The sequence below is a fragment of the Struthio camelus genome, chromosome 5, assembly GCF_040807025.1.
Source record: "Struthio camelus isolate bStrCam1 chromosome 5, bStrCam1.hap1, whole genome shotgun sequence".
Lineage (NCBI taxonomy): Eukaryota > Metazoa > Chordata > Aves > Struthioniformes > Struthionidae > Struthio > Struthio camelus.
The window spans coordinates 4,659,458-4,683,763 of NC_090946.1; the positions used below are offsets into that span (position 1 = coordinate 4,659,458).

The following is a 24,306-nucleotide window of genomic DNA, read 5'->3' on the forward strand; positions in this document are numbered from 1 at the left end:
AGTGATTAGCTCACCTGCAAATCTTGGCAGGCCTCACCATCCAAACATTCATCCCTTTTGAGCTTCTTCAGCTGTGGAAGATCCTTTTCATCTTGTTCCAAAGCTCTTTTCGGGCTGTTACAAGCTTTTGTCTTTTCAGATTGATTCCTTTCATTGTGAGAGATTTCTTTTTTGTTCACCTCATTGCAGTCTCCTTCCAGTTCAGAACTTACAGATTCATTTGAATCCATTTCTTCTGGGCAGACAGGAAGAAATTCTTCTGCTATGTACTGAGAAAGGCTTAGGTTCTGCCTACTAGAATTGTTGTCACCTGGGGTTTCCCCAGTGTCTGGGCTTACTTCTGAAACTGGTGCTTCTACTTTACCTAAAGATTTTGCATTTATGTCTTGCACACTAGAAACAGAAGGATTTCTTCTGTTTGGTAATTTAGGCAGAAAGATACCTAGAGGGACATTTATTCCTTGATATTTATCCTTTAATGCCCTACCTAAGTTTGCATCTATGGGAACAACTTCAGATTCAAGACATGCGTTCTGATCTTTAGCAGCAGTTTTTCCTAACCTCAAAGCATCCTCTGGCTGAGCTGATAGTTTAGACAAGTGGTCAACAGGTGTAGTTTCAGAAACAGAGACACCTGCAGATTTCCTTCTGATGTTTTTCAGCTTCGAACAAACATTTAAAATACCTGATAATTCAGGTGCAAGAGTGGGATCTATTTGATCTCTTGGAATGTCACTGACCAAAAATTGTCTGGTTTGTTCAGAGTTTCTTTGGAAATCTTTTGGAAGTTTCTCCCCTTCAGGGGATAGCTCCTCATTTTCATTTGATTTATTTTTAGAAACTGGAACAAGTCTGGATCTATCCATTGCTAAATCTGCAGCTAGATATTCAAGTCTAGATGAATCATCTTTCAAGACTCTGTTTCCTTGAGAACTAAGTGCATCAGGAGCACTCTGTAAAGAATTTGACTGCTGAATGGGAAGTGAAACATGAGATACCAGCTCTTGATCTTCACTTCCTTCACTGCAGTCCCCGAGACCATTATCTGGAAGCTTGAAAGACACTCTCTTTGATTTCAGTTTTCCTAGATGTACCAGGTCTTGATCATTTACAGAAACAGAATTATCCATGGGAAGGCCAAGATTTTGTGGTGCGTGGACATCCAAATTGTCTTCTGGAAGTGAGACAGTATAAACAGAATCTGGTATTGCACCACTGTGGTCTTTAATAGTGTCTTTTTCACTAGGAAATACTGAGACTGATGAAGCAGAACAGTCAGGCTTATCCTTAGATTTGATATGATATTCACCACTCAGGTCTTTTGTACAAGGAGAATACATTTCATCTCTGCAAGAAGCTGACAATGCACTATGCAAGTGTGGTTGCTGATTGCTTTTATGTGACACTTCTTCTTTCTCAAATTCTTTAATATTGTTATTAAGAGCAATGGTATGAGATGCAGTTATTTCCATATCCTCTTGGCTGTGTGTAAGCACAATGGTTTTATCAGCAGGAATGGAAGAAATGACTGGAATGGACCGTCTATCCTGTAGATCAATTTCACCACTTAATATAGCTGTATGAGTTTCAGTGATCTCCATATCCTCAGGCAAAGTAAAGATAACTGTTTTGCTAATTGAAACAGCCTTCTGTCCAACCTGCTTAGCCAGGTTTAACCTGTCCTGACATAAGACTCTTTCAATACTGTTATCAACAGGATGAGACTCTGTCATTTCCATGTCAGTCGGATTACTTGGAAACATAATCGTTTTATCAATGGAAGTTAAAGGAACAGACTGATTGTGCTGCCTACTTTGTGGAGAAGTTTTTTGCAAAGCTGCATTATGGGTTTTAGTGACTTCCATATCATCCATAACAAACATAGCTTTGCTATTTGAAAGAGCTTCCTGTCCAGCTTCCTTATCCAAGTTCAGTTTATCATCACATAGAACTTCTGCGATAATTTTATCAGCAGAGCAAGACTCGGTCATTTCCATGTTACCCTGGTTACCTGTGAACATAACAGTTTTATCAGGATGAAATGAAGACAGCGAAAAAAGGGCTACCTTATCTTGTGAGGCAGTTTCATGGCCTATTGCAGCTGTATGGCTCTGTGTGATCTCCATGTCATTCTCCTCCTCATTCAGTGAAAATAAAACAGTCTTTTCACCTGTTGCTCCCCTCAAGCTTTTTCTTCCAGGCCTGTTAGCTATGCTTAGCATCCCTTGAGATGCAGCCTTTTCCATAGATTTATCAATTACAACAGTATCAAGTCTAGTTATTTCCATGTCGTTACTGTATGTGAAAATACAAGTTTTATCCTCAGGATTTAAGGTTATGTCACTGTCTGAACTTCTAGGCTGTAAAATTATTTTATTGTCTGCTGCAACTGTATGATTTCTGGTGATGTCCATATCAGCATCATCTGAAAATATGGTGGTTTTCTCACCCAAACGAGAAAAATGCTTTGTGTCAGTAACGGCTAACGTTTTCTTGGCAGATACCAAGGAGTTTGCGTGGCACCCAGACTGCTCCTGACTATTTACAGTCATTTTGTCCTCTTTTTTTAAGGATAATGTATTATTTTCATCTTGAACCACATGTCTGGGTACTGCTTTTCTTTCTGGTAGAACAGTATTGATGTTTTGATCAGGAACCTTTACTAAACAGCTTTCAGTCAAGTCCATGTTTTCATCAGAGGAAAATACAACTGACTTTTCCAAAAATGAAGGCAACCGGGAATTTCCCTTAGGTGGTTCAGCTGTATTGGCTAGTAATGGCTCTTCAGCACATTTCAAGAGCCGACTATCAACTGAGTGAGGATTTTTCAAATCCTCTTTTGAAGAAACTGTTTTACTGGTCCAAAAATCTCTCCGAGAATCTACTTCACCTGACAACACTTTGTTTACTCCCTCCATAGTACGGGTTTTCTCTTGCTTGTCAGAGTTTTGGTAATTTGTGTTCATTCCTAATATTTTTCCAAGTTGTTCATCTCCTTTAATTCCAGGAGGAACAGGCTCATTACTGGAAATAAAAGAACCATTTGGAGCAAAAGGAACAACAGTTGGCTTATCCGAGTTCATTTTGAAAACCCCGCATTCTATTGCTGCGGTCTGACTTATAGTGATATCTGCATCAGAACCACCAGAAAACAGAAAGGTCTTGTTTTGCAGCTGTTTAGATATTACATTACTTTGACTATGATTATTCTCATGATCTTGCACAGTATTAATAGGAACAACATCAAGGGCGGCAGTATGAGTTTTGGTTATGTCCATGTTTTGATCATCTGAAAGCATGGCTGTTTGATCATTTGTGCAGGAAAGTGAAGCATTCAAAGGGTTTTTTTGGAAAGACTGAGATACACCAATGTTTTGCTTTTGCGAAGACATAAACGCACAGTTGTTAGTGATAACATTCTTAGGGACTTCCTTCTTTTGCTCTTGGAATGAGCATACTTTCTTTGCACTGGAACTCAGAGCACTTGCCAGAAAGTTTGTTTTTCCAAGCTTCTTATCGACTACTAGCACCTCAAAATCTGTAGTATTCATTTCTATAGAATGGCGACTTTTAACATTCACATCAATATCCATTACCTCGACATTTTCGTTGTCCATATTAAAAGAATCTGAAACTTCTCTGTCATCTTTGTTCTCATTTTTACTTGGAATTATTTTATTATGCATTTGTTTTGCTTCTGCTCTTATCCCAGTGCTTTGATCATCAATGACAACAGCCTGGCATTTAGTTATTTCCATTTCTTCCTGGTCATTTAAATTGGGAGAGGTAGATGTGATACCAAGAAAGTGAGGTTTGCAGGCAAAAGAACTGGACACACCAGCAGGAAATTCGTTTTCTACATTCCTTCTTTCATCCTTGAGAACACAAGTTTTAGTCAAGTCCATATCTTCTCCAGAAAAGATTACGGTCTTCTCACCTGGCAAAGAAACAAGCAGAGAGTTTGCTAGTCTGTGCTGAAGTCTACCCTTACAAATACCATTAGAAACTGAATTTGCATGTGAATCAAAGCCAACATTCATGGAAGCACTCCCGTGATCTTGGGTCACTTTTTCAGTTCTTTCATCTGAGCCAGAAAATAGTACAAGTGCACTGTTTTTATATGGCATAGAAGATCGATTATCAGAAGATACTAGACTTTTTGTAATGTCCCTATCATCATCAGGTGCTGGATGTGTGTTTTCTACTACTGAAGAGTTTGTATTGACTGTTTTTTCAATAGCTTTACTGCATGAACTGCTGATTTCCTTGGTACTTTCATTATCTATCACACCTGTATAATTCCCAGTGATTTCCATGTCATCACATGTAGAAAAAACAAGACTTTTATCACCTCGGAAGACAGTGTCAGAAGAAATAGATCCTGGAATCGCAGACATTGTCCTGGCCTGTTGTTCAACACTTTGCAGTGCTGGAGTATCTAGCCTGTTTTCAACATTTACTATTTTCTTGTCTGTACAAAGTTGGGGTTCCTCCTGAACCATTAACTGCGGATTAGATGGTCTCTTTAATATAGAATTATTATCTAATTCCGTGGCTGGGAAATCCTTTTTGAAGTTTAAACTTTGATTCTCAACACCGGAGAAGGAAAAAGACATTTTTGCAGTGTGACTAATTGTCATATCCATACCAACATCTACAAATGCCTCAGTAACATCTGCACATACTAATTGCTCTGGTGGAGCCTCACAAATACCAGAAAATATAGTCTTAACATCAGATGCCTGACATTTTGTCATTTCCATCCCATCATCTTGCTCTCTAAAGATTTTTGTTACGTTGCAGGTGGCCTCTGGTTCATGGGAATATATATATTCCACTGATGCTCGTGCCATGTCTTCTGAAACTTGTGAAGGGACAAAAAAAAGGTTCTCTTTTTCTGGTCCTTCAGTAGGATTAAGCACCTTTTCATTTGACTTCAAGCTCATCAAAAATTCATTAAAATTTATTTTTTTTACTGTCATAGCATCTGGTTTCTCTTCAGAAGATGGGCATGAATGATTTGTAGGATCACAGAAAAAATGAAATTCTTTGTTCATTTCTGACTTTCCATTGTTAGTCTTTAACCCAGCCAGAAAAGATGTGATATCTATTTTCTCAGCTTTGTCAGTCTGATTGCTTTTCAGGTCACGTGTAATCACTGCAGTGTGACTAGCTGTCATATCCATTTCATTTTCATCTGAAAAGATAAGTGTTGTGTCATGCCTATTCGTTCTTTGAAAGGTGGTGTCTGCATCGTGCCACTAAAAAAAGACAAGAAATGACAATTACTGACACTTATCACAAGTGATACAACAGTTTATTCTGTTTAAAACAAAGCTCAACTAATGTAGCCCTAAAGTTACAGCTCTGTCTTCTTTGAAGAAAGATATATTGCGTTGATTCTTCCTGGACAAGCAATAGCAAACACTTTCAAGGAAAGAGGGAAGATTTAATTATTACAGCACATTGTATTTAAAAGGCATGTTTTTTTAAAAAGAATTTGTCTCAGTTTTACTGTTAGGCAAAGACTTACATACACACATATCTTAGTAAGCATGTAACTGGATCACTCAGTCTTATGGATCAGTATTTTCCATTTCTCTATGATGTGGTTTGTGCCTTTTCTTCCTCACTGCAGGAGAAAACTGCTTAATTTAAGAGGCAAGCTTCCCAGAGCAGCAATGCAAGCTGGAAGTTTTAAAAGTCTTTCCCACCCCTGACTCGGAAGGTTTTAGTCTCCTTAAAGACAAAAATTGGCCAGTAACAAATATAATTCTATATCATATCAAATATCATGACCATATTGATCAAAATCAACTTTACGCTTACTTCAAATTACATATGATATTTTATAATTCGTGAAATAAAGTACACTAGGAAAAGCACAATTGTACGTATTATGTAAAACAAGGAGAGCCAAAGTTTCAATTTGACCGCCATAGCCTCGTAGTATACATGTTCTCACCTACACTAGATTTGTTTACACTGCTTTTTAACTGCCTTTTTAAAACATGCTTTAACAAGGGCCAACATAGTTTTATAACCCATCCCTTTAAACTCAGCATATAAGCCAGAAGTCATTGCAGCAAGGGAGACTGTTTTGGCAATTGCTTTCTTTGAGAAAGTAGCGCTATAACATCATGACTGAAGTATAAGACTGTCCAGAAATTTTGTGCAACTGTGCCTGCAAAAGTCTCAACTAAAAAGTTTGGCTCTTATCACTTGAGCCAACCGAAGTTCTTCAGTTACATTCAGTGACATTAACGTCAATCATTGTGATTTTTCTAAACCTTCTAACGATAGGGTCAGAGAGTACGTTTGTATATATCTATTCTACAGCATGGACTAAAAACTACCCGAGCTTTAATAGCCAGACCTATTTGAAACATAAGCTCCTTTGCATATTCTTAGATAAGAGTTGGAAAGAATGGAGAAACTAACTCAGGGACTCAATTTAGCATGCAATTTTAAAAACACAGGTTCTCAGTATCACAGTATCGTGTTTACAGACTGATAAAATACTTGAAAATATAGATTCCCTTTCTGAGGAATTTGACATAACCACAATGACTTATCTTTTTAGGTACAGCACACAAAAATAAAAGCCTTCCTATACCTCAGTCTGCTGCACCAATGCCTGGATAGGGGCATGAAGCAAAGTGTCCATCCCTGTCAAAAGAAAAGGAAATACTCCATTTGTTGAGCTCATTTTAGTATCATTCTATCCACTGAACTGAAGATCTATATACTCATTTTACAAATATCACCTTCTGAGCAAGCGCAATTAAACCCAAACAGATCCTGAGATATATTTTCAGTAATCCTTTGAGCAGGTGGAGAAACTACCCATACTTCTACAACACAAGGCTTGTAAACAGCTTTACAGGACAAAATGTGTTCATGTAACGGTTGTCTCAGTGAGGAATCTGTTCTGGGATATTATTAGAAATACTCTAAGAAAATCAGTACTTTTTGAAAAAAATCATCATTTTGTTATTAAATCTATTTCAAAACTCACCAGTGATCTCACACTGAACAGCTTCAGGTTCTTCATTTCTGCAAAAGGTGGTTTAGGTAAACAGCTTGTTAAAAGATTTCAAATCAGAGGTCTTCAATAGCATAGTGAAAGGCAGAAAATTCAGTTGCTTAACGACTAAGGACTGTGCAGCAGATAAACACTGCAAATAAGTCTGCAATATATTCCAGTTGAAGCTGCAGTCTTACTGACCCATGAGAGCCTCTCAGCTTAGCATGCCATAAGCCATCAATCAATATAATAGTTGGCATTTTTCTTCCTCAGTAGCAAGTAAAGAAAAGAATGATTATTTATTTTTAACTCCAACCTTCCACTGTCAGTTATTCCTTTCTCTTTGGGGAGCTGAAGCTGCATGCCTAAAGCTTAAGTTTGTTTCTCTGTACAATGAAAAGCCATGTATATTGGCCAATTTGAGTGGCTTTCAGCCTAACTTTTAATGCCTTCTGCTTTATTTTACCCTTTCGAGACCAAGAAACCTAGAGCACTGCTTTTTTAAAAATATATGTTACTATATAGGTTTGAAACGTTTAAAAACATGAGTCAACTATAGCTGTACATAAGCTGTTTCCTTGCTATACATTTAAAATATAAGAAATTTCCCTTCACACACAGAAGCTGTCTAAATCCGTTACTTTACTTGCCAGCTCATTTTAATTTTAAAAATTCCATCATTTTGTTTTATCTAGACAAGAGCTTTGAGGCTGGACTAGCACTTTATCTTTGGGGGAGAAAGTTATGTTAAATAAACATTTAAGACTATCTCTAACAGAGATGGAATCTGGTAGGTGTTTCCTGGCAGACATTCATAAACAATCAAATTTGGAAGGGGGACGTTTCAAGCCATAATTGTCACTTTTGGTGACAATCGCTATATGTATATGTGTGTGTGTGTATATACATATATATATATATATATATGCGTGTGTGTGTGTGTATATTTTTTTTTTGCAGGATCCCTTCTCTCATAGATATAAAATTGTTGAGTACTTTTAATCAAAGATAAACAAGTATGTTGCATTTGTCTGTTTCTCTGACGAGAAGCATTTTAACAGTTGTATATCATGTAAAGAAATGTATTTGCAGGACAGAGCTCTAGAATCATGGGAAGTTTTTTCCCAAACTTACTGATTAAGCAGGACTTGTTTCCTTGTATCTGCTGCACACTCTAAAAATAATAAAAATTAGACATTAAAATGTGAGAAACAGCATCAAAACATTCAAAGACAAGAATAAACTGCACAGAAAAAAAATGTCCTAGAGTTCTCACTCTTGATATGCCTTTCTATGAAGACAACAGCCTTGAGAAACAGGGCAGTTGAAACTGCACTGGCTTTTCAGATCCCTCCTAGGTAATCTTTGACAGAGAGACCATGACATTCTGCTCAGCTTTTGTTTGATTCAAAATCCCAAACAATTTTTTTTTCCAGGTGTAGTTTGCCTAAAAAATAACTCCTACTCTGAGCTACAAGCTCCACAGTACTAGAAACTAACAGTTTCTCAGCCAGTCCCTTGTAAACAGCTGACTGTATCATCCCCTATCAGTGACTGACAAGCCTGCTACTTAAATTCAGGCTGAAATCATGTTGCTAATAGCCTATGCATCCTGTCAGGAGAAGAGAAAGGAGTTTTACCTGTATTTTCTCTCTCTGTCACATTAGTTTTAAGATCTCTCTGGAAGACTCTGCAGCTAAAAACAAAATAACCAGTTTTTGAAAACACAAGATAGTAAAGTTAAGAAACACACACACACACCCCACCACCACAACACACAAAACAGCCCTAGTTTCAGTCTTTTCCCACACTGTATGTTCTGAAATCAGATGGTACTGAGCCCAACCATATTATCCAGTGGGAAGATGCCGTTTATCCTACTTAGGATGAAAATCACTAAAAAAGTTAATGGGAAGCAGTAATTCTTAATTACAGGAAATTCTCTCTTAACTATTTTTTTTTTCTAGCTAGGTATTAAAAATGAATTATGGCTCTCTTGGAACTCAAAATCTGTGAATCTCAATATAACCACAGTCAACAGTTTATTTCCTTGAATACCAACACTTTTCTGCAAATAGCAATTTTAGAGGACACCAGATTATTACCTATAGACTACCTCTTACGTTTAAATAAAGCATGTACATCTGCATTCTTCAGATCAAACTTACTTTATGGTGTCCGCAAAGCTGACGCGGCGAGAGTTTTTCCGACGTTTTTCCATATTGACATCCTGGCAATAAAGAACACAATGGTCTGATATACAGAGGATAGTTCCTATTCCACAAACCACAACAAGCATAGTTTTTCATTAAAAACTGGGTAAAAAAAAAAAAAGAATACACACACACACATTCAGAGCCCAACAAGTACATATATTTATTTACCAGCTTCCTTAAACTACTTTATAGTTCTCCAACTCCTCTCCTCCTGACCTTTAGATTCCCATCTCAGAAGAAGTAGGATCCAGAGAAGATCACTTTATAAAAACTACCCGGTTTCAGATACAAGCAGCAGAATTTCAGTTACAAGGATTTTTACTCATATTGCCTTCCATACTAAGGAAAAATGGGTAATTGCTTAGCACGAGAGCTGCAGGGTTTTTTTTTCTTTAGTTTCCCATGACAAGAACAGGAAGGAAAAAATACGTTTGTCTTTATGAGAGAAAAGGAAGGATGCATGAAAGAATTAAAGCTACCGCAGATAATTTCTCTACTGAAACGTTAAGATGGTGTTACTGACTACACGATCACAGTAACGCAGCGTTACAAGGTATGTGAAAATGCACTATTACATATACTGAAAAGCTAACCCATCCTATCACCGCTGTGCCGTTCTTTGCAATAACCTTCCTAACTAAGCAGTTCAGCCTCAGCACAAATGAGCACTCATTATTTAGGAAAAGAGTATCCAGGTATCAGGCCTAATACATGCACAAGACTAACAAGGCCTGTAATATACCGCAAACAAATTTTTAATAATGCCAACAAACAAGCAGTTATGAAGAATGTCAAATTAATACCTCTGATAGTATTACATTGCTCATTAGCAATATTGTTCATCATTGTTAACAGATTATAGAAGTGAAGACTTGCAACTGTGCAGATAGTAAGTTATCCACTTTTAATACTCATCCTAGTTTTGAAACAGGTATTGTGCATAAATATTTCAGGGTCATATTTCACATTCTGAAGAAATTACTGGAGATATTTTCACTGTTTTCAAGTTCTGTGATCAGCAACAGCTATATATATGAAGTAACCAGAACATTAGTCCACAGAACAAATCTTAAGTAAAAATGGTGTTAAAAATTCCAAACTGAATAGCTCTATAGTCACAAGTCCTAAGAGGCAACAGGCACTGTAAACAAGAAATATATTCTGGATATAATATGTATATATATATAAAATATAATATGCAATATATGTAATATTCTGCATGTAATTCTGGAAGAAAATATTTATTTTTAGTTTTTATGTTAACTAAGGGTTGCAGGGTAATTTTTTTCAGATGTAAAACCATCTTAATGACTTCACCGGTTTGAACACTAGCAAGTCAAACTTCAAGTCAAAGGGACTGTAGCAGAAGCAAATTACGCCTATTAATCTCTGGTTATTCACCTTTTCTTAATGGAAGAAAATGTACAAAAGTATAAGATAAACTCAGTGTATTTCTTACATGTAATACTCCAAACATTATTCTCCCTAAGCAGCTATTACTACAAGTATTTTTATGCTTGCCCTGTTCCAATGACACAATTTACTCAGCAACAAGTTAGAAGCAACTGCAGATGTTAAGAGCATCAGCAAGGAGGAATTTAACAGACCTACCTGAGTGAATTCATTCCCATTTCCAAGATCATGAAGAGGACTTCGTGGAGCCTTTAAAATCTAAAAGAAAATATAAGAGTTGAGAAGATGAGCCATAACTACCACCAAAGAAAGTATCAAGCAGCAAGCAAATGGAGTAATAAGCTGTGGTTTACTCACAGTTATTATACAAGCAGTTCAAGATATCACTTGTGCAGAAAAGAAAGTTACCATGGATTACCTGGCGTGACTTATAATTTGCTTTTACATTGGGCAATTGTCCCAGACTCTGGTCTTGCTTCACACCAAATCATCCTACATAGGAATTCAGTTGGAGTTGTACTTTTTTCTGAGATTGCGGGAGCAAAAGATTAGAGAGATCGGATTTGGCATCTCATATAAGATGAAGAGGCTTTGTGTAAAAGAATGAGTAGAAGTCTCCGGCAAGGTTTGGCAAAAAAATCTTTTCTACCACAAAGATATTAATAGAAAAACAAGGGAGATAGAGGCACAATGTTGGATCTTAGTTTAGGAGGTAACCTGCAGGGGGATAGCAAAAAAGGAAAGGAGCATGGGCAGCCACCCTATTCTCTGCCCTAAAGAGTAACACATCACAAAGTTAATGCCTTGTCTTTTCTTTGGAAATTAATTTGGGAATGATCGCCTTAAATAAACAAATTTCAAATTAAAAAAAAAAAAAAAGTGAATTTAGCCTAAAGGAAAAATGTGCAGATAACATTAGAAGAGAATTTTGTATTAGTAAACATTTGGAAAGAGAGCTTTAGAAAAACTACAGATAGAAGTTAATTTGTAAAATTCTTTTGAATTCATAACCAAACAGTTGTACTAAAAGAACACACTAGAAAAGCACGGTCTGCATTTACTAATGCATCTTCTTCACAACATTTGGGGTGGGGGGGAAATGGAGAAAAGGGTGAGTAAATCGTCTTTCTGAATACTGAGTTTGGTCACTTATGCCAGAAAACTACCAGTTGTATCCATATACACTGACTTCAGGTGCTACTCTTTCAGTGCAAATTGCACCACCTTTTGTCATGGTGCTAGGTGAACAGCAAAGATTTCAAACTTGAATACATCAGCCAACCCACACACCCACTGAACTGCTATTTCAAGAGAACTCAGAAAACTGATTATATGGCCAGAGAGAATTTATAAGACCCACCAGTACCAGTCAAAAACTCCCATAAATCTAATCTTTCTTTGCTTTTGGAATGTTTCTCTTTAGACTGCGATAAGAAAACAAGTCTCTCTTTACAGCTTCCCTTTCTTTTCCTCACACACCCATATGGTTTTATTTTGGGAAACGCTTCAAGTTACTCACAGAGGAAAGCCTTTTCCCTCTGATGCGCTCGGTATTATCACTGGAGGAGGAAAGAAAAAGAAACGGATATTAGTCCATAACCTTGCACCAAGATGTATTTCTTGAACAATACTACCATGTTTTTAAAGTTAAACTGATTGCTCCATTATTTTTTAAAAATGTGAAATTATATAAATTAAGCTTGCCTGGAATAGTTAATTCCAGCACCAGCTCCCAAAAATAAGATTTGGGAAATTCAGCAGGTTCCCCTCGATCCCCCATGGTTGGTTAGTCTCTGGACGATCCACTGTTATGAAATTTCCTCAGAGCTTTCCTATATACGATAAAAGCAACTCCCTGCTCTTCTTCACAGAATCATAGAATGGTTGAGGTTAGAAGGGACCTCTGGAGATCATCTAGTCCAACCACCATTCTTCCTCACAATGGACAATGCATTTCATTCCAGAGATGCTGAAGAGCACATTTGGATTAAGCAACATTTCACCTTTAAATGACAACAATATTTATACCACAATAAGAACTGCATGAGGTTTCAACTTACTTTTCCATGTTAGGGTCTGAATAAGTCTTGTCCATTTCTGAAGGATGTGTCTTTCCTATAGGATACAGTACTGAAATGCAAAAACATTAATGAACATTAGTAACAAAATTGCACACAATTACAAGTAGATATTATCCTCAGTTAGATACCATAACCTTTCTCTCCACCTTTCTTTAGTCACAGAAAGGCACTGAAGTTTGACAGGAGGCTTTCAGTCCACGTTTTCTACAATGTATCATGATATTAAACAACTGGGCTAGGTAGTTCGATTCTTACTGCTTAGACGTTCTTTTATTTAAAGTTAAGATTCTGGTAACTGTTGGAGATAAACGTGAGCAAAGTTTATAGAATGCAAAGTTTGCTAGTTTGCTGTGACACACAAAACAATTTTTCATTCACCACTTCTCCCCCCTCATCATATGTAGACATTCCCGCTAGCAGGGAGAACCAGAACACTTTTAAGAAGTTGCATAACAGGCTAGTGAGCTAAGTCTGTGTTATCACAGGCTTAATATTGTCTAACCACAACAAAATTAAAGCCTTTGAATATCAAGAACATAACCTCAGTCTCCTGTGGACCCAGCTTAGGCCACACACACACACAGACACAAAAGTACCATAGAATCGAGGCTATAAAATCAATACATGCAGTTTTCTGTGCTTTTTCCTGTATTTCAGTGATGATATTTATCTATATGCATCCCCTCTTCTATCACTATGTAAAGTATGCCTATATGGGGGCTATAAACAATCTGATAGCATGTATCATATCACTTTATTTTACCCTTGCTAAACCTCAACAAGCAGTGTCATAAGAAACCTTGCCTTAGGCAAGGACTAAGTGAATCGTAAAAATGTAGAAATGAAGAGCTCTGCACAGAATTGCTCAGCTTTTGCATTTCACAGATCAGCTGAGGTTGGAAGGGACCTTTAGAGATCATCTAGTCCAACCCTCCTGCTCAAAGCAGGGTCAACTAGAGCAGGTTGCTTAGGACATTGTCCAGTCAGATTCTGAACATCTCAAAAAATGGAGACTCCAAGACATGCCTGGGCAACCTGCTCCAGTGCTTCACCACCCTCACTGCAAACAATTTTTTTCTTACGCTTAAATTGAATTTCCTGGATTTCAATTTGTGCTCATCGCCTCGTTCATTCACCATATACTGCTGAGAACAGTTGGACTCCATCTTCTTCACACTCTCCCATCAGATATTCATATACATTTATAAGATAGCCCTTGAGCTTCCTCGTCTCTAGGCTAAAAAGTCTCAGCGCTCTCAGCCTCTCCTCCTCTGTCAGATGCTCCAATCCCTTAACGATCATCATGGCCCTTTCCTGGACTGTTTACAGCAGGTCCATGTCTTTCTTGTATTGGGGAGCCCAGCACTGGACACAGCACTCCAGATGTGGCCTCACCAGGGCTGAGGAGAGGGGAAGGATCACATCCTTCAGCCTGCTGCCAATGCTCTTCCTGATGCAGCCCAGAAAACCATTGGCCTTCTTGGCCACATTGCTGACTCATGGTCAACTTGGTGGCCACTACGATCCCCAGGTCCTTCTCTGCAGAGCTGCTCTCCAGCAGGTCAGCCCTCAGCCTGTCATGACATTATTCCTCCCTAGGTGCAGGACTTTGCACTTTACATTGTTGCCCTTCATGAGATTCCTCTCTGCCCTTTTCTCCAGCTTGTTGAGGTCCCTCTGAATGGCAGCTCAGCCTCTCCTCCTAGTTTTGTATCATCTGCAAACCAGGTGAGAGAGCACTCTGTCCCATCATTCAGGTCACTGATGAAGATACTAAACAATATTGGCCCCTATATTAACTTCTCGGGTTACCACTAGTGACTGGCCTCCAGCTGGACTTTGCATGCTGATCACAATCATTTGAGTCCAGCAGTTCATCCAGTTTCAGTCCACCTCCAATTTCAATTCACCTCACTGTCCACTTATCTAGTCTGCGCTTTATCACATTGTCAATGAGGATGTCAACGAGGATGTTAGGGGACAGAGCCAAAAGCCTCAATTAAGTCAAGATAAACAACATCCACCGCTCTTCCCTCATCCACCAAGCCAGTCATCTCATTGTATAAGACACTTAAACCACAAATTGATGGCTTATTTTTCACACTAAATTAAGCCTGTTATATGGAATAAAAAGCTCTAGATTTATTTAAAACGCTAAATCACATAAAATGCTAGCATGTACTATTGAGGTACCGCTCATAAGGCGGAGCAGAGTTTGAATTGGGGGAGTGGGTGAAGGGGGGGAACAATCTTCTCTTCATTCCCTGTTTTTCAGAAATACCAGTTTGCTTAAAGACAACGTTTAGGCAGGGCAAGAAAGCATGATGAGAAAACTTAACTAATGGAATTTTTTCCAGTAAATTTCTGTTTGCTTAAACAGAAGAAAGTAGTATTTTGAAGACAGCATTAAGCATGAGAGTATAATAGCTAGAAACAGAGACAAATTTCCAGAATGACACTTTACTTGTAAACAAAAAGCTAATTTGCCAAAAATAACTTTAATAATTTCTTGCTTTATTTTTGCAAAATAATTCCCTTCATCATAAACCTCCCAAAGATGTAGCAGGTTTACATTGCAAATTTAGATTGGTTAAAACCGCATCCTGAGAGGCCTTGACTTTCAGGGTCTGCAGCTCTGGGCTGGAAAAACCAAGAAAATGCTTTCAGGCAGGCATCCCCAAAACTAGCTCCCCAGCTAGCAGCCTGAACATTTTGAATACGAGAGCTGCTATTCTACATCAGACTAAACATGACAAAGAAAGTGAAATAAAAAACAGGCACCCATACAGGTGTGTAGAGAAGAACGAAAGCACAGAGCATGGCTAGAGAAAGCCCCCCGTTTGGTGTGCCAGGAGTCTGCTATTAAGAGGTTTATTAATATGGAATTCACATCCCAATCAACACGTTCAATAGTCATTCTCTAGTGATACCTTTGACCTAATGCATGTGGCAGTGAAGTCCAATGCTTTTTTATTCCATTTGTGCAAAAGCACCTTTTTGTTCTTATATCTTAAAATTAGGTACCCCATGGTTCCACACTGTGGGACAAAGTGAAGAATCATTCTCCGTTAACTTTCTTAAATTCATTCACAATCTTATAGACTTCCATCCATTCCCTCCTCAGTCTTCTGTTCTTCACCTTTAAAAGTGATAATTTATTTAGTCTCTCCTCAGAGAGAAATATTCCAGTATTTCTGATCATCTGATAACCTTCTCGAGATGAGAACGACCGAACATGATCACAGCTATACGGTGGTTGTCTACAGTCAAAACTATGTTTCTGTTTTGTTCTCAATTTCTTTCCTCGCAGTTCCTTGCACTGCTTACTTCACACACACACCTCATTAAGCAAGGGGCTGACAGTCTCGGAGCACTATCCTGCACGACCTCCCAAAGCTAATTTAGAGCCCACCATTACTTGTGTCAGTGTTTGCCCAGCCGTGAACTCCTTCTTATGGGCCAACGCTGGATTTTATCAACCAGTTTATCCAGAGATCCCTCTCCCTCTGCGAGGGCGACGACCAGCACACTGAAATCTCCTCAGGCCGCCCCGACAACCCCTCATCCCTCCTCATAAGCGCGCCGGGCCTGCAGACAAGGTCTCTCCACCACCAGGACCCGCTTTCTGCTCCAGCCCTTTGTCTCCCCTCCCGTCACCAGGCGTTAACCCGCAGGAACCGCCCCGGCGACAGGCAACCGCCATCGCCTCACCCGGGCCCGGCGCCCCCAGCCAGGCCTTTTCTCCCCTCCGGGCTCCTCCGCGACCGCCCTCCAGGTGCCTCACCCGCTGCTTCGGCCGCAGCCCTCACGAATGCCGCCGGCGGAGCACCGCCACCGCCACCTCCTCCTCCTCCTCTCCGCCACGGCTCTCCAACCCCTCAGCTCCCATCGGGCGCCGCCGCCTCACGATTCAAACCTAACCGCCGCTTCCCGCGCGTGCGCCCCGCGCCAACCAGCCGCCGTGACGACAGCGGAGTGGGGCCCTACCGCGGTCGCCGTACAACATGGCGCCCTCCAGCGCTCCGTACAACATGGTGGCCTCTGGAATTAGCCCTGTGCCTGCCATTTCAATATTTCCCCTCTCCAGCACCTAAGGCAGCCGGAGCCGTGGGGCTGGCGGAGAGCGGCCAGCCTCGGGAGGGTCTCTTGGTTGCCGCATGATAGCCAGTCTGCATTATGCTTACGAAGGCCCGAGAGGCCGACGCCATCTCGCAGAACGAGCCGGCGGTAGGACGCGGGTGCGGGAACAGTTGTTGAAGTTTCTTATAGGCTAGGCGAGAAGAAAGGTTCTCGTGACGAGGTGGCCGAGTGGTTAAGGCGATGGACTGCTAATCCATTGTGCTCTGCACGCGTGGGTTCGAATCCCATCCTCGTCGGCAGCAGTTGTTTTTTTTTTTTTTTTAAATCATCGTTTTCTTTCTTTTCCCGTTCGGCCGCCGGGGCGCTCGCTGCCGCCACGGGCGCAGGCTTATCGCCCGCCGGAACAGCATAGGGCGCCGCCGCAGCCGCGGCCAGCTCTGCCCCAGCCCTGCTCGGCCGCTGGGGCAGCCCCGGTGCCACCTGCATCCCGCGGGGAAATCCCCCTGGATTGTGCCCCAAATGGGCCTGTGTCCCCCAGCGATACCCCTCCTGCGTCCCCTAGGCTGTGGCCCTGGCTCTCTAGGGCCAGAGGCCACCTCTTTGTATTTAACACCTCTAACTTAACCTTTCCCATTCCAATCAACTTAAAAAAAGATTGGACGGGTTCATGCTTTAATCTCACTTGGGAGAGTATCAGCTCAGGGATAGAGGGGAGGGGGTATTTTTAAAGCAACTTAGCGTTTCAGACAAGGATTTTCTTTGCTAAATAAATCACTGTAGACACCTTCCCTTGCTCTCCTAGCTGGAGATAGAAACTCTTAGCGGAGTTTGGCTGCTGCCACACACTGTGTCCTTGCTGCTGGGGCCAGGGTGGGTTAGGAAAGCCCACCTGCATGCCCATCCCCACGTCAGACATCCCCTGGAATTTACGTTTCACTGCATCCTGGTTCCCAGATCCTTGCGGGGCTAAAAGAGCAGCCAGATCTCTGCCTGCACAGAAGGTTAGGGAGAGGTCTGCGCATAACCTAGGACTCCTTGGAAGCAATCAGACCTGGAAAGGAGACACACAGCAAATAAGGGGCCTTCCATGAAGGAAAATGAGCATTTCTTCTGCTTATGATTTGGACTCCTGGGCTCGGTGAACTGTCCAGGCTCTTAAACCCATTCCCTCTATTGGGTCCGATCCAAAGACCCTCAGAAATCTACCATGCTCTGAAATTGCAAGTAGTGAAGCCTTTGGGAACAAACAATTTATGAGTCTCTTTTGCAACCCAAACAGGTTGTTTTATACAAATTAACCTAATCCTTAGTAGGATCTCAGGATAAATAGTATTTGCAAAATCAGGGGTTGAGGGGGTTCCAGCCAAATTAATCCCAGCTCCTCACTGAAAATTACATCAAGGCTTGCTTTAAAAAAGTGATTACTGCAATTGGCCTCATTTTTACTGAAGTTAAGATTTTAAAAGCATAATCTCAGAGACCAGAGCAACTGGTCCTCTTCACATAATCCACCAATAGTTAGTTTTTAAAAATTCAAAACAAGAAGTTAATGGAACAAAAGAGCCCCCTCGAGACTGTTCTGCTCAACAGCTTAAATACATAATTACAACTATTAAAAGGGACCTTCCACATAGTAATTCACTGGAACAGTTCTGCAAACCCTCCACGCAGACTTAACTACACTTAAATCCTTGCAGAAATTAGATTATATTTAAACCTATGCAAAGTATAGCCAGATCATGACTCTATCCCAGCAAATGCCCCCCCATAACGGGCTGGTTAAAACAAGGCTGCCAAGTGTGACCCCAAGGAAGACTAAGTCTCTTGGCCTTGTTTTGTGGGTTAATTCTGATTCAGTCCTACATATTAGGCTTCCAGCACAATGACTGGGTAGAGGCATAGCAAAGTTCCCAGGCAGGACACAGTATTTACTACAGAACTGCTCTTCGATAGTTAAATCACAGGACATATCTAATAGCAACACTTTCCCTATTGCAAAATGCAAAACTGACTTCTCATGCACGTTCCTAAAGGCAAGCCATAGCACATACCAGCTGCAGAAATCTGGCTACTGTGCCATGTGGAACCACTGGCTTTGAATTCAAATGAAATGAAATATGATGCAACTGCTAGCAGGACCCTTGTGAAATCGACCTTAAACTTTCACTAGTTCACTACTTTCACTAGCTCAAAGTATCTTGAAAACAGCAGTCACAGCATTTTTTGACCAGTAAGGTGCATCACAGTAATTTAAAAGCAGCAATTATGCATTGCCCAAAAGAGTAAAACAACAGCAACAAGCTGCAGTTCCTTATTAGGCCCTTCAGCCATCCAATCTTCATCTGTTGGCACAACAGTCAGCAGATCTTTTTCAGAAGCTTGCTCCTTACACAGAGGATATAATTTGGGATGCATCACTGTATACCTCAAAGCCCCATTTAAAACTCAGTTGCCTCAAAACTTACTATCTTCCCCTGCTGCCTAAAGCTAGTAACAGCTGCACACAGCCTTATTTATATTCTGAATGTGCACAAGTTTCATTTACACTGTTACATGAAGTATGTATTTTGGTGTATGAAAAAAATAGGCACCGAGTTTTTAGTGTCATCTCTCAGCCACAGGAGAGCTTTTACCTCGCTTGTTCAACAAGCTGCCTGCAATTAATACTAGGCTAGACCTTAATACACGGTGGCAGGGAGCTGTGGTTAAATTAAAATCACTAGAGAGCCTTGGCAGGATGTGGAAGAGTCTGAATGACTCCTACAGAAACCTTCAACACATCAGCAGGACAATACAGGGCAAAAATAAATCACTTGGTGACTTTGGGCTTTTAGCAGAAATAAGCAATGGTTTATTCGATTTTTGTACACAGGTCCCTCTACTGGTAACGTCTGTGGATATTGATAAGTGATTCTAGGGGCCTTGCCAAGGAGGAAGGTAGTCATTCCTGGAGGGCTGGCAAACCTTAGGCCTGGAGTGCTTGCTGTCCCCAGCACCCTACTCATGGGCACCTGTGAAGCCAGGGTTTCTTCCAATAAGCTGTATGAAATAGACTGCAAACTGGTAATAGAAGAGGTGTATAAAAAAAAAATGTGTCTTGCTGGGCTGAGATGGCTAGAGCTCCCTAGGACACAGCATAAGGAGAGAGCATCTGAGCCTGAAACACACTCCGGCAAGGCTGTTGCCCCACCCACTGAATACCACCAAGTCCTCCAGACTTTCCTACATCTTTAAAAATGTTTCTTTAAACATTTTAGAAATGCAGAACCCTGTGCAAGTACCATATGTAGAAATGGGTGTGCAGAGCTGTGGAAGCAGAACAACAGGTAGAGAGATTCCACTGTCTGCAGGTTGACCTGAAATACGATTCTTCCCAGGTAAAGGTTCTGATTGTCTGCTGCAGTCACTATAGCTGGTCATTACTACTGACAATGCATAAGAAAAAAAAGGAACCTAAAACAGAATTATTATAACAACTCACTCAGAGGCCAAGAAATGACCCTATACACATAGATGAAAAGAGTAACTATAGTGGTATTTATCATCCTGGAAACACATTACTACAAAGTGCTTAAAGAAAAGAAAAAAAGTCTCTCTTGGTTTGTAAAACTGCTTTTGTTTCTCTTTAAAACCTATTGTCACACTGAAGCATAGATGAAGCAACCCTTCAGCTCCTAATCTTAAGTAATTATTTGAAGGAATTCTGAAAGAGTAACTTCAAAGCAAAGTCTATCAAAAATGGAAACACTAACAGAAGAATGGGAACATTACAGACAATAACCATACACTAAAAAACATAATGCTATGTACACTTCAACAAGAATTATCTTGCCAGGAATGAATCGGCTTCACGGTGCTTTGGTTTTACCTTATTTTGTCCTCAGTTTTAATGTTTTGGTTTTAAAACAACCTGACAAATCAAAGTAGAAGCAATTTTCTGTACGACATGATATCCATGAAGTGGAACAACATTCCAGCAGTTCTTATTCTAAGATACAAGAACATTACATATGAAGATGGAAGGAAATCAGCTCTTGATTTTAAGTGTATGCACTTTATCTGTGTGGGTAACTGAAAACAGACCCAAAATACATTGGAGCAGGAGGGGAGGAGACGAATTTCAAGCATACCAAGTGATGATTGTGATGACTGTTGCACAGAAATGTTAGTTAACTAAAAGGAAACATAATTCTAGCATTGTAGCCCTGACTTCCTGCTCATCTTTTAAGTACCTATCAGCAGTCAGAACAGTTCTCAGGCCTCAACAAGTTTTTCCACCCTATCTCAAATAGAACTGTTACTTTTACTATCAAGCATACTTAGGTCTTTGCAAGACACTCTCTTCTGGCCATGCTAGAACAGTGTCCATAGATGTCAAAGTTCCTCTGTCATTCCTCCCAGTCTTCCATTGCCCACTCAGGCATCTTGGAGCAATACTCAAATTCTGCTCCCTTATAGCGCAAGGCATGCAGGTACATCACCAGCTCCTTAGGAGATGGGTCCCGCCTTGTAATTTTACACTCCACACATAAAGGGTCCTTCTCTTCTGAACCTTTCTCTCCCACTGGCCCATCCCAAATCTCACACGAACTACTTTGTTTATTTTTTTCAAGTGTTTCCAGGTTGGTATCAGAGTTCTGTAGACAAGCTGGTATTTCACCTCTCTCTGGATCCTTAGTGTCCTCAGCAGGACAAGAGTTCCCATTTATAGGATCAACCTGCACAGATTCCATGCAGTCACTTGAATTACCACATTCTTTATTTTCTGCATTGGGGCTCAAGTCCTCCTCTGAAATACCTAAAACATCCAGGCTCTGTTTGGAACGATGTTCCTCTACTAGTGCCTTCAGGAGTTCTTCATCTGTTTTATCAATCTTGCCACCTTTGCCTCTTTCAGGACCCCAGGCTCTCATATTATAGATAGGGTCGTTGACAATAGGATATCCCAAGTACTGCAAGTGTACCCGGATCTGATGGGTGCGGCCAGTATGTGGAAGACACCTGACTACACTGGTTTTCCCGTTGTAACTGAGTCTCTGGAAGATGGTTTTGCAGGATTTCCCTTTGGGGTCCACACGACACACTCCCACTTTGTAAGAAACAACCAGTATGGGCTCTTCACAGACCACTTCGTTTTCTGGAAACTCCCCCACCACACGGCAGACATACTCCTTTTCCAGCTATGAGGAGAAACAAAAAAAAAGAGCGTTAGGAAAAACTCCTTAGAAAACATAACAGAAAACTGTCTCTATCCTCATTACATGGACTCTCATCCCATTTAGTCATCTCTTCCTCTTCACTGAAGTACATCTGTAGGCAAGCTATTCCCAGAGTTTTGGGTATTCCCAAAGCTGAACAGCAAAAAGGAAAAATCATCTATTTAAACCCAAGTTTCTCTCACTCTTTCTTTGTTCTCCAACCAGATAGGAATTCGAAAACGTAAGAGCCTGGCCTATTTTCCTCATTTTAAACTCAAGAGTCATCTCTCAGTGTGCTTTATTGTGACGTTTGTTTCACTGCCTTGCAGCAAATCCTAGAGGATAGCACCCCTCAGCTATGGTTCTTTCGGGTTGAGAATCACTGGAAAAATTAGGAAAAACTTGTAAATCTTTTAAAATTGAAGAAAGTATTAAGTGACTGACAGATTTCTAATGATAATTAAAACTGCCCTCTAACTAAGCCAGTTAGCATAATCCCTTTGGGAAGGGAGTCATTCAGTTTAGCACTATCAAAATCAAGTAAGTTTTTGCTCAGTCTTTCCTTCTTGACACCGCCCATGCTTTCTGCAATAAGAACATGAGGATGACCAGAGGCTGCTCTGGGAACTTGGGCTTGTTCAGACCAAAATGTAGCTGACTTTAGACCAAACCCATTTCAAGAAGGTGTCACAAAAGAGACCCCCCACAACCTTTAGTTCTCACCTGTCTCTGCCGAACCTGCTCATCAATCCTCTTGGACACCTCTGCAGTTTTGGCAAACATCAGTACTCCTGAAGTCATGCGATCGAGTCGGTGAATTGTATGCAATTCCTTCAGATTATGCTCTTTGCCTAGGATGAAGATGACGGTGTTGTGACGAAACCTGCCACATGGATGTACTGGTAAGGAGGACGGTTTGTCTACAACTACCACGCTGTCATCCTCCACCAAGATTTGGATAGGCTGGGCAGTGACTGGAGGCTCATGACGATGCACTGTATTCCTGAGAAAATCATTATTCTGCAAGAAAGACGTGATTAGAGTGAGTCTGCCCAACCTAACCACCCTGTTTGGCTACGCACAATAGAGATTTGAACTTGGGGAGCAAATGAAAGCCTAATTATCCTAGAAACCACTATTTAGTACAATGATTCAGCACGTTAACCCATTTAAATTCATGCGCCACGCCTACCATGTTCTCAAGATGCTGAGCAGGAAGCTATAGGGCACTCTGGCTCCGTACAGCTGGCCAAAAGAGCAGAGCCACAGGGAACAGATGTATGTACTCCTGACCCCACTGGGATAAGGCTTCCCTAATTCCCTTTCAACATCACAGCCTTTAGTACCGCCACGGGGTTAATCGCAACCTGCTGACTGAGGAAACGCTCCCTGCGGTTTTCCATTTCGGCATACCAGCAGCTCCCCAGGGTGCCGGGAGGTGCCCGACCCTCAGGCTGCGCCAGGCCCCCTCCGGGGGCCCGCAGCCCGGGCTGTACCTGGCCCTCGGGGGGGAAGGGAGGGCACCCACCTTCAGCACGGTGTCCAGGTCGTGCACGGGCTGCTCGTTGAGGCGGAGGCGGCCGGCGCGGGCGGCGGCGCGGTAGTAGGCGAGGGGCTGGGCGCGGAACTCGGTGCTGAAGACGTGCGAGAGGCTGCGGCCCACCCAGCGGCCCTTGCAGTAGGTGCGGAAGTCGAAGTAGTAGGGCCGCACCTTGCGCAGGCCGCCCTCGAAGTAGTACGTGGTCTCGGCGAAGTGGGCCGCGCTGAAGCTCACCCCCGAGTTCAGCTTCCGCGGCGGCGGCACGTAGCGCTCACCGGCCGCCAGCCGCCGCTTCTTGGGGGCCGGCGGCGCCGCCGCCGCCTCCTCCTCGCCGCCGCCCGGGTCCGAGCCGGGCCGCGGCTCCGTCATTGCGCCGCGGGCCCAGCCACGGGGCGCCCAGCGCAACGCCGCCGCCGCCGCCGCCGCGCGCAACCCCGCGCCGGCCGCCACGAGGCGCCGCAGCCAATGGGCTCGGCCCGCCGCCGCCACGCGCTAGGTCGGCGCCGGAAGGCGCCCCCGCCCCAGTCAACGCCCGGCGCTCGCGCGGGGGAGAGGCGGCGGCGGCACAGCCGGCTTCTCGCCCGGGCCCGCACCCGCGTCCTCTGCCGTCCCGCTCAGCCCCCTCGCCGCTCCTAAGCGGCCAGGCGCCGAGGGGAGAAGCAAGGGGCACGGGAGGAGAAGGGCTGTGCGACAAGCCGGAGAAGGAGATTTTTCTTAATCCGCAGCGTTGGAGGAGTTCAGGGTTATGACC

The 24,306-nt window shown here is 41.8% G+C and overlaps 2 protein-coding genes across 3 annotated transcripts in view; both read right to left on the reverse strand.

Moving 5' to 3' along the window:
• The window catches only part of KNL1 (kinetochore scaffold 1), a 33,325-nt gene extending 16,634 nt beyond the window's left edge, over nt 1–16,691 (reverse strand). For both annotated transcript variants that reach the window (XM_068944290.1, XM_068944289.1), the window contains exons 1-10: nt 16,522–16,691; nt 12,717–12,786; nt 12,176–12,215; nt 10,855–10,914; nt 9,196–9,257; nt 8,668–8,723; nt 8,162–8,201; nt 7,019–7,056; nt 6,617–6,669; nt 15–5,261 (exon numbers count right to left, since the gene is read on the reverse strand). In XM_068944290.1, the coding sequence (XP_068800391.1) occupies nt 15–5,261; nt 6,617–6,669; nt 7,019–7,056; nt 8,162–8,201; nt 8,668–8,723; nt 9,196–9,257; nt 10,855–10,914; nt 12,176–12,215; nt 12,717–12,751 (5,631 nt within the window). In that variant the 5' untranslated portion in view covers nt 12,752–12,786; nt 16,522–16,691. The remainder of the gene's footprint in view (nt 1–14; nt 5,262–6,616; nt 6,670–7,018; nt 7,057–8,161; nt 8,202–8,667; nt 8,724–9,195; nt 9,258–10,854; nt 10,915–12,175; nt 12,216–12,716; nt 12,787–16,521) is intronic.
• Nucleotides 16,692–20,331: 3,640 nt separating this feature from the next.
• On the reverse strand, nt 20,332–23,990 carry RPUSD2 (RNA pseudouridine synthase domain containing 2). The gene is made up of 3 exons (XM_009670831.2): nt 23,544–23,990; nt 22,739–23,035; nt 20,332–21,997 (listed from the first exon to the last, which is right to left on the reverse strand). Exons 1-3 carry the CDS (start codon nt 23,922–23,924, stop codon nt 21,206–21,208), a joined length of 1,470 nt encoding a protein of 489 aa, XP_009669126.2. The 5' UTR covers nt 23,925–23,990; the 3' UTR covers nt 20,332–21,205.
• Nucleotides 23,991–24,306: the final 316 nt, after the last annotated feature.

What these genes read in the sequence shown, in the direction of transcription:
- RPUSD2 (XM_009670831.2), bottom strand. Translation starts at nt 23,924, where the DNA reads ATGACGGAGCCGCGGCCCGGCTCGGACCCGGGCGGCGGCGAGGAGGAG. An exon ending in ACCTGGACACCGTGCTGAAG is followed by an intron (nt 23,036 to 23,543) that starts GTGGGTGCCCTC and finishes TCTTTCTTGCAG; the next exon opens with AATAATGATTTTCTCAGGAA. An exon ending in AGCAGGTTCGGCAGAGACAG is followed by an intron (nt 21,998 to 22,738) that starts GTGAGAACTAAA and finishes TTCTCCTCATAG; the next exon opens with CTGGAAAAGGAGTATGTCTG.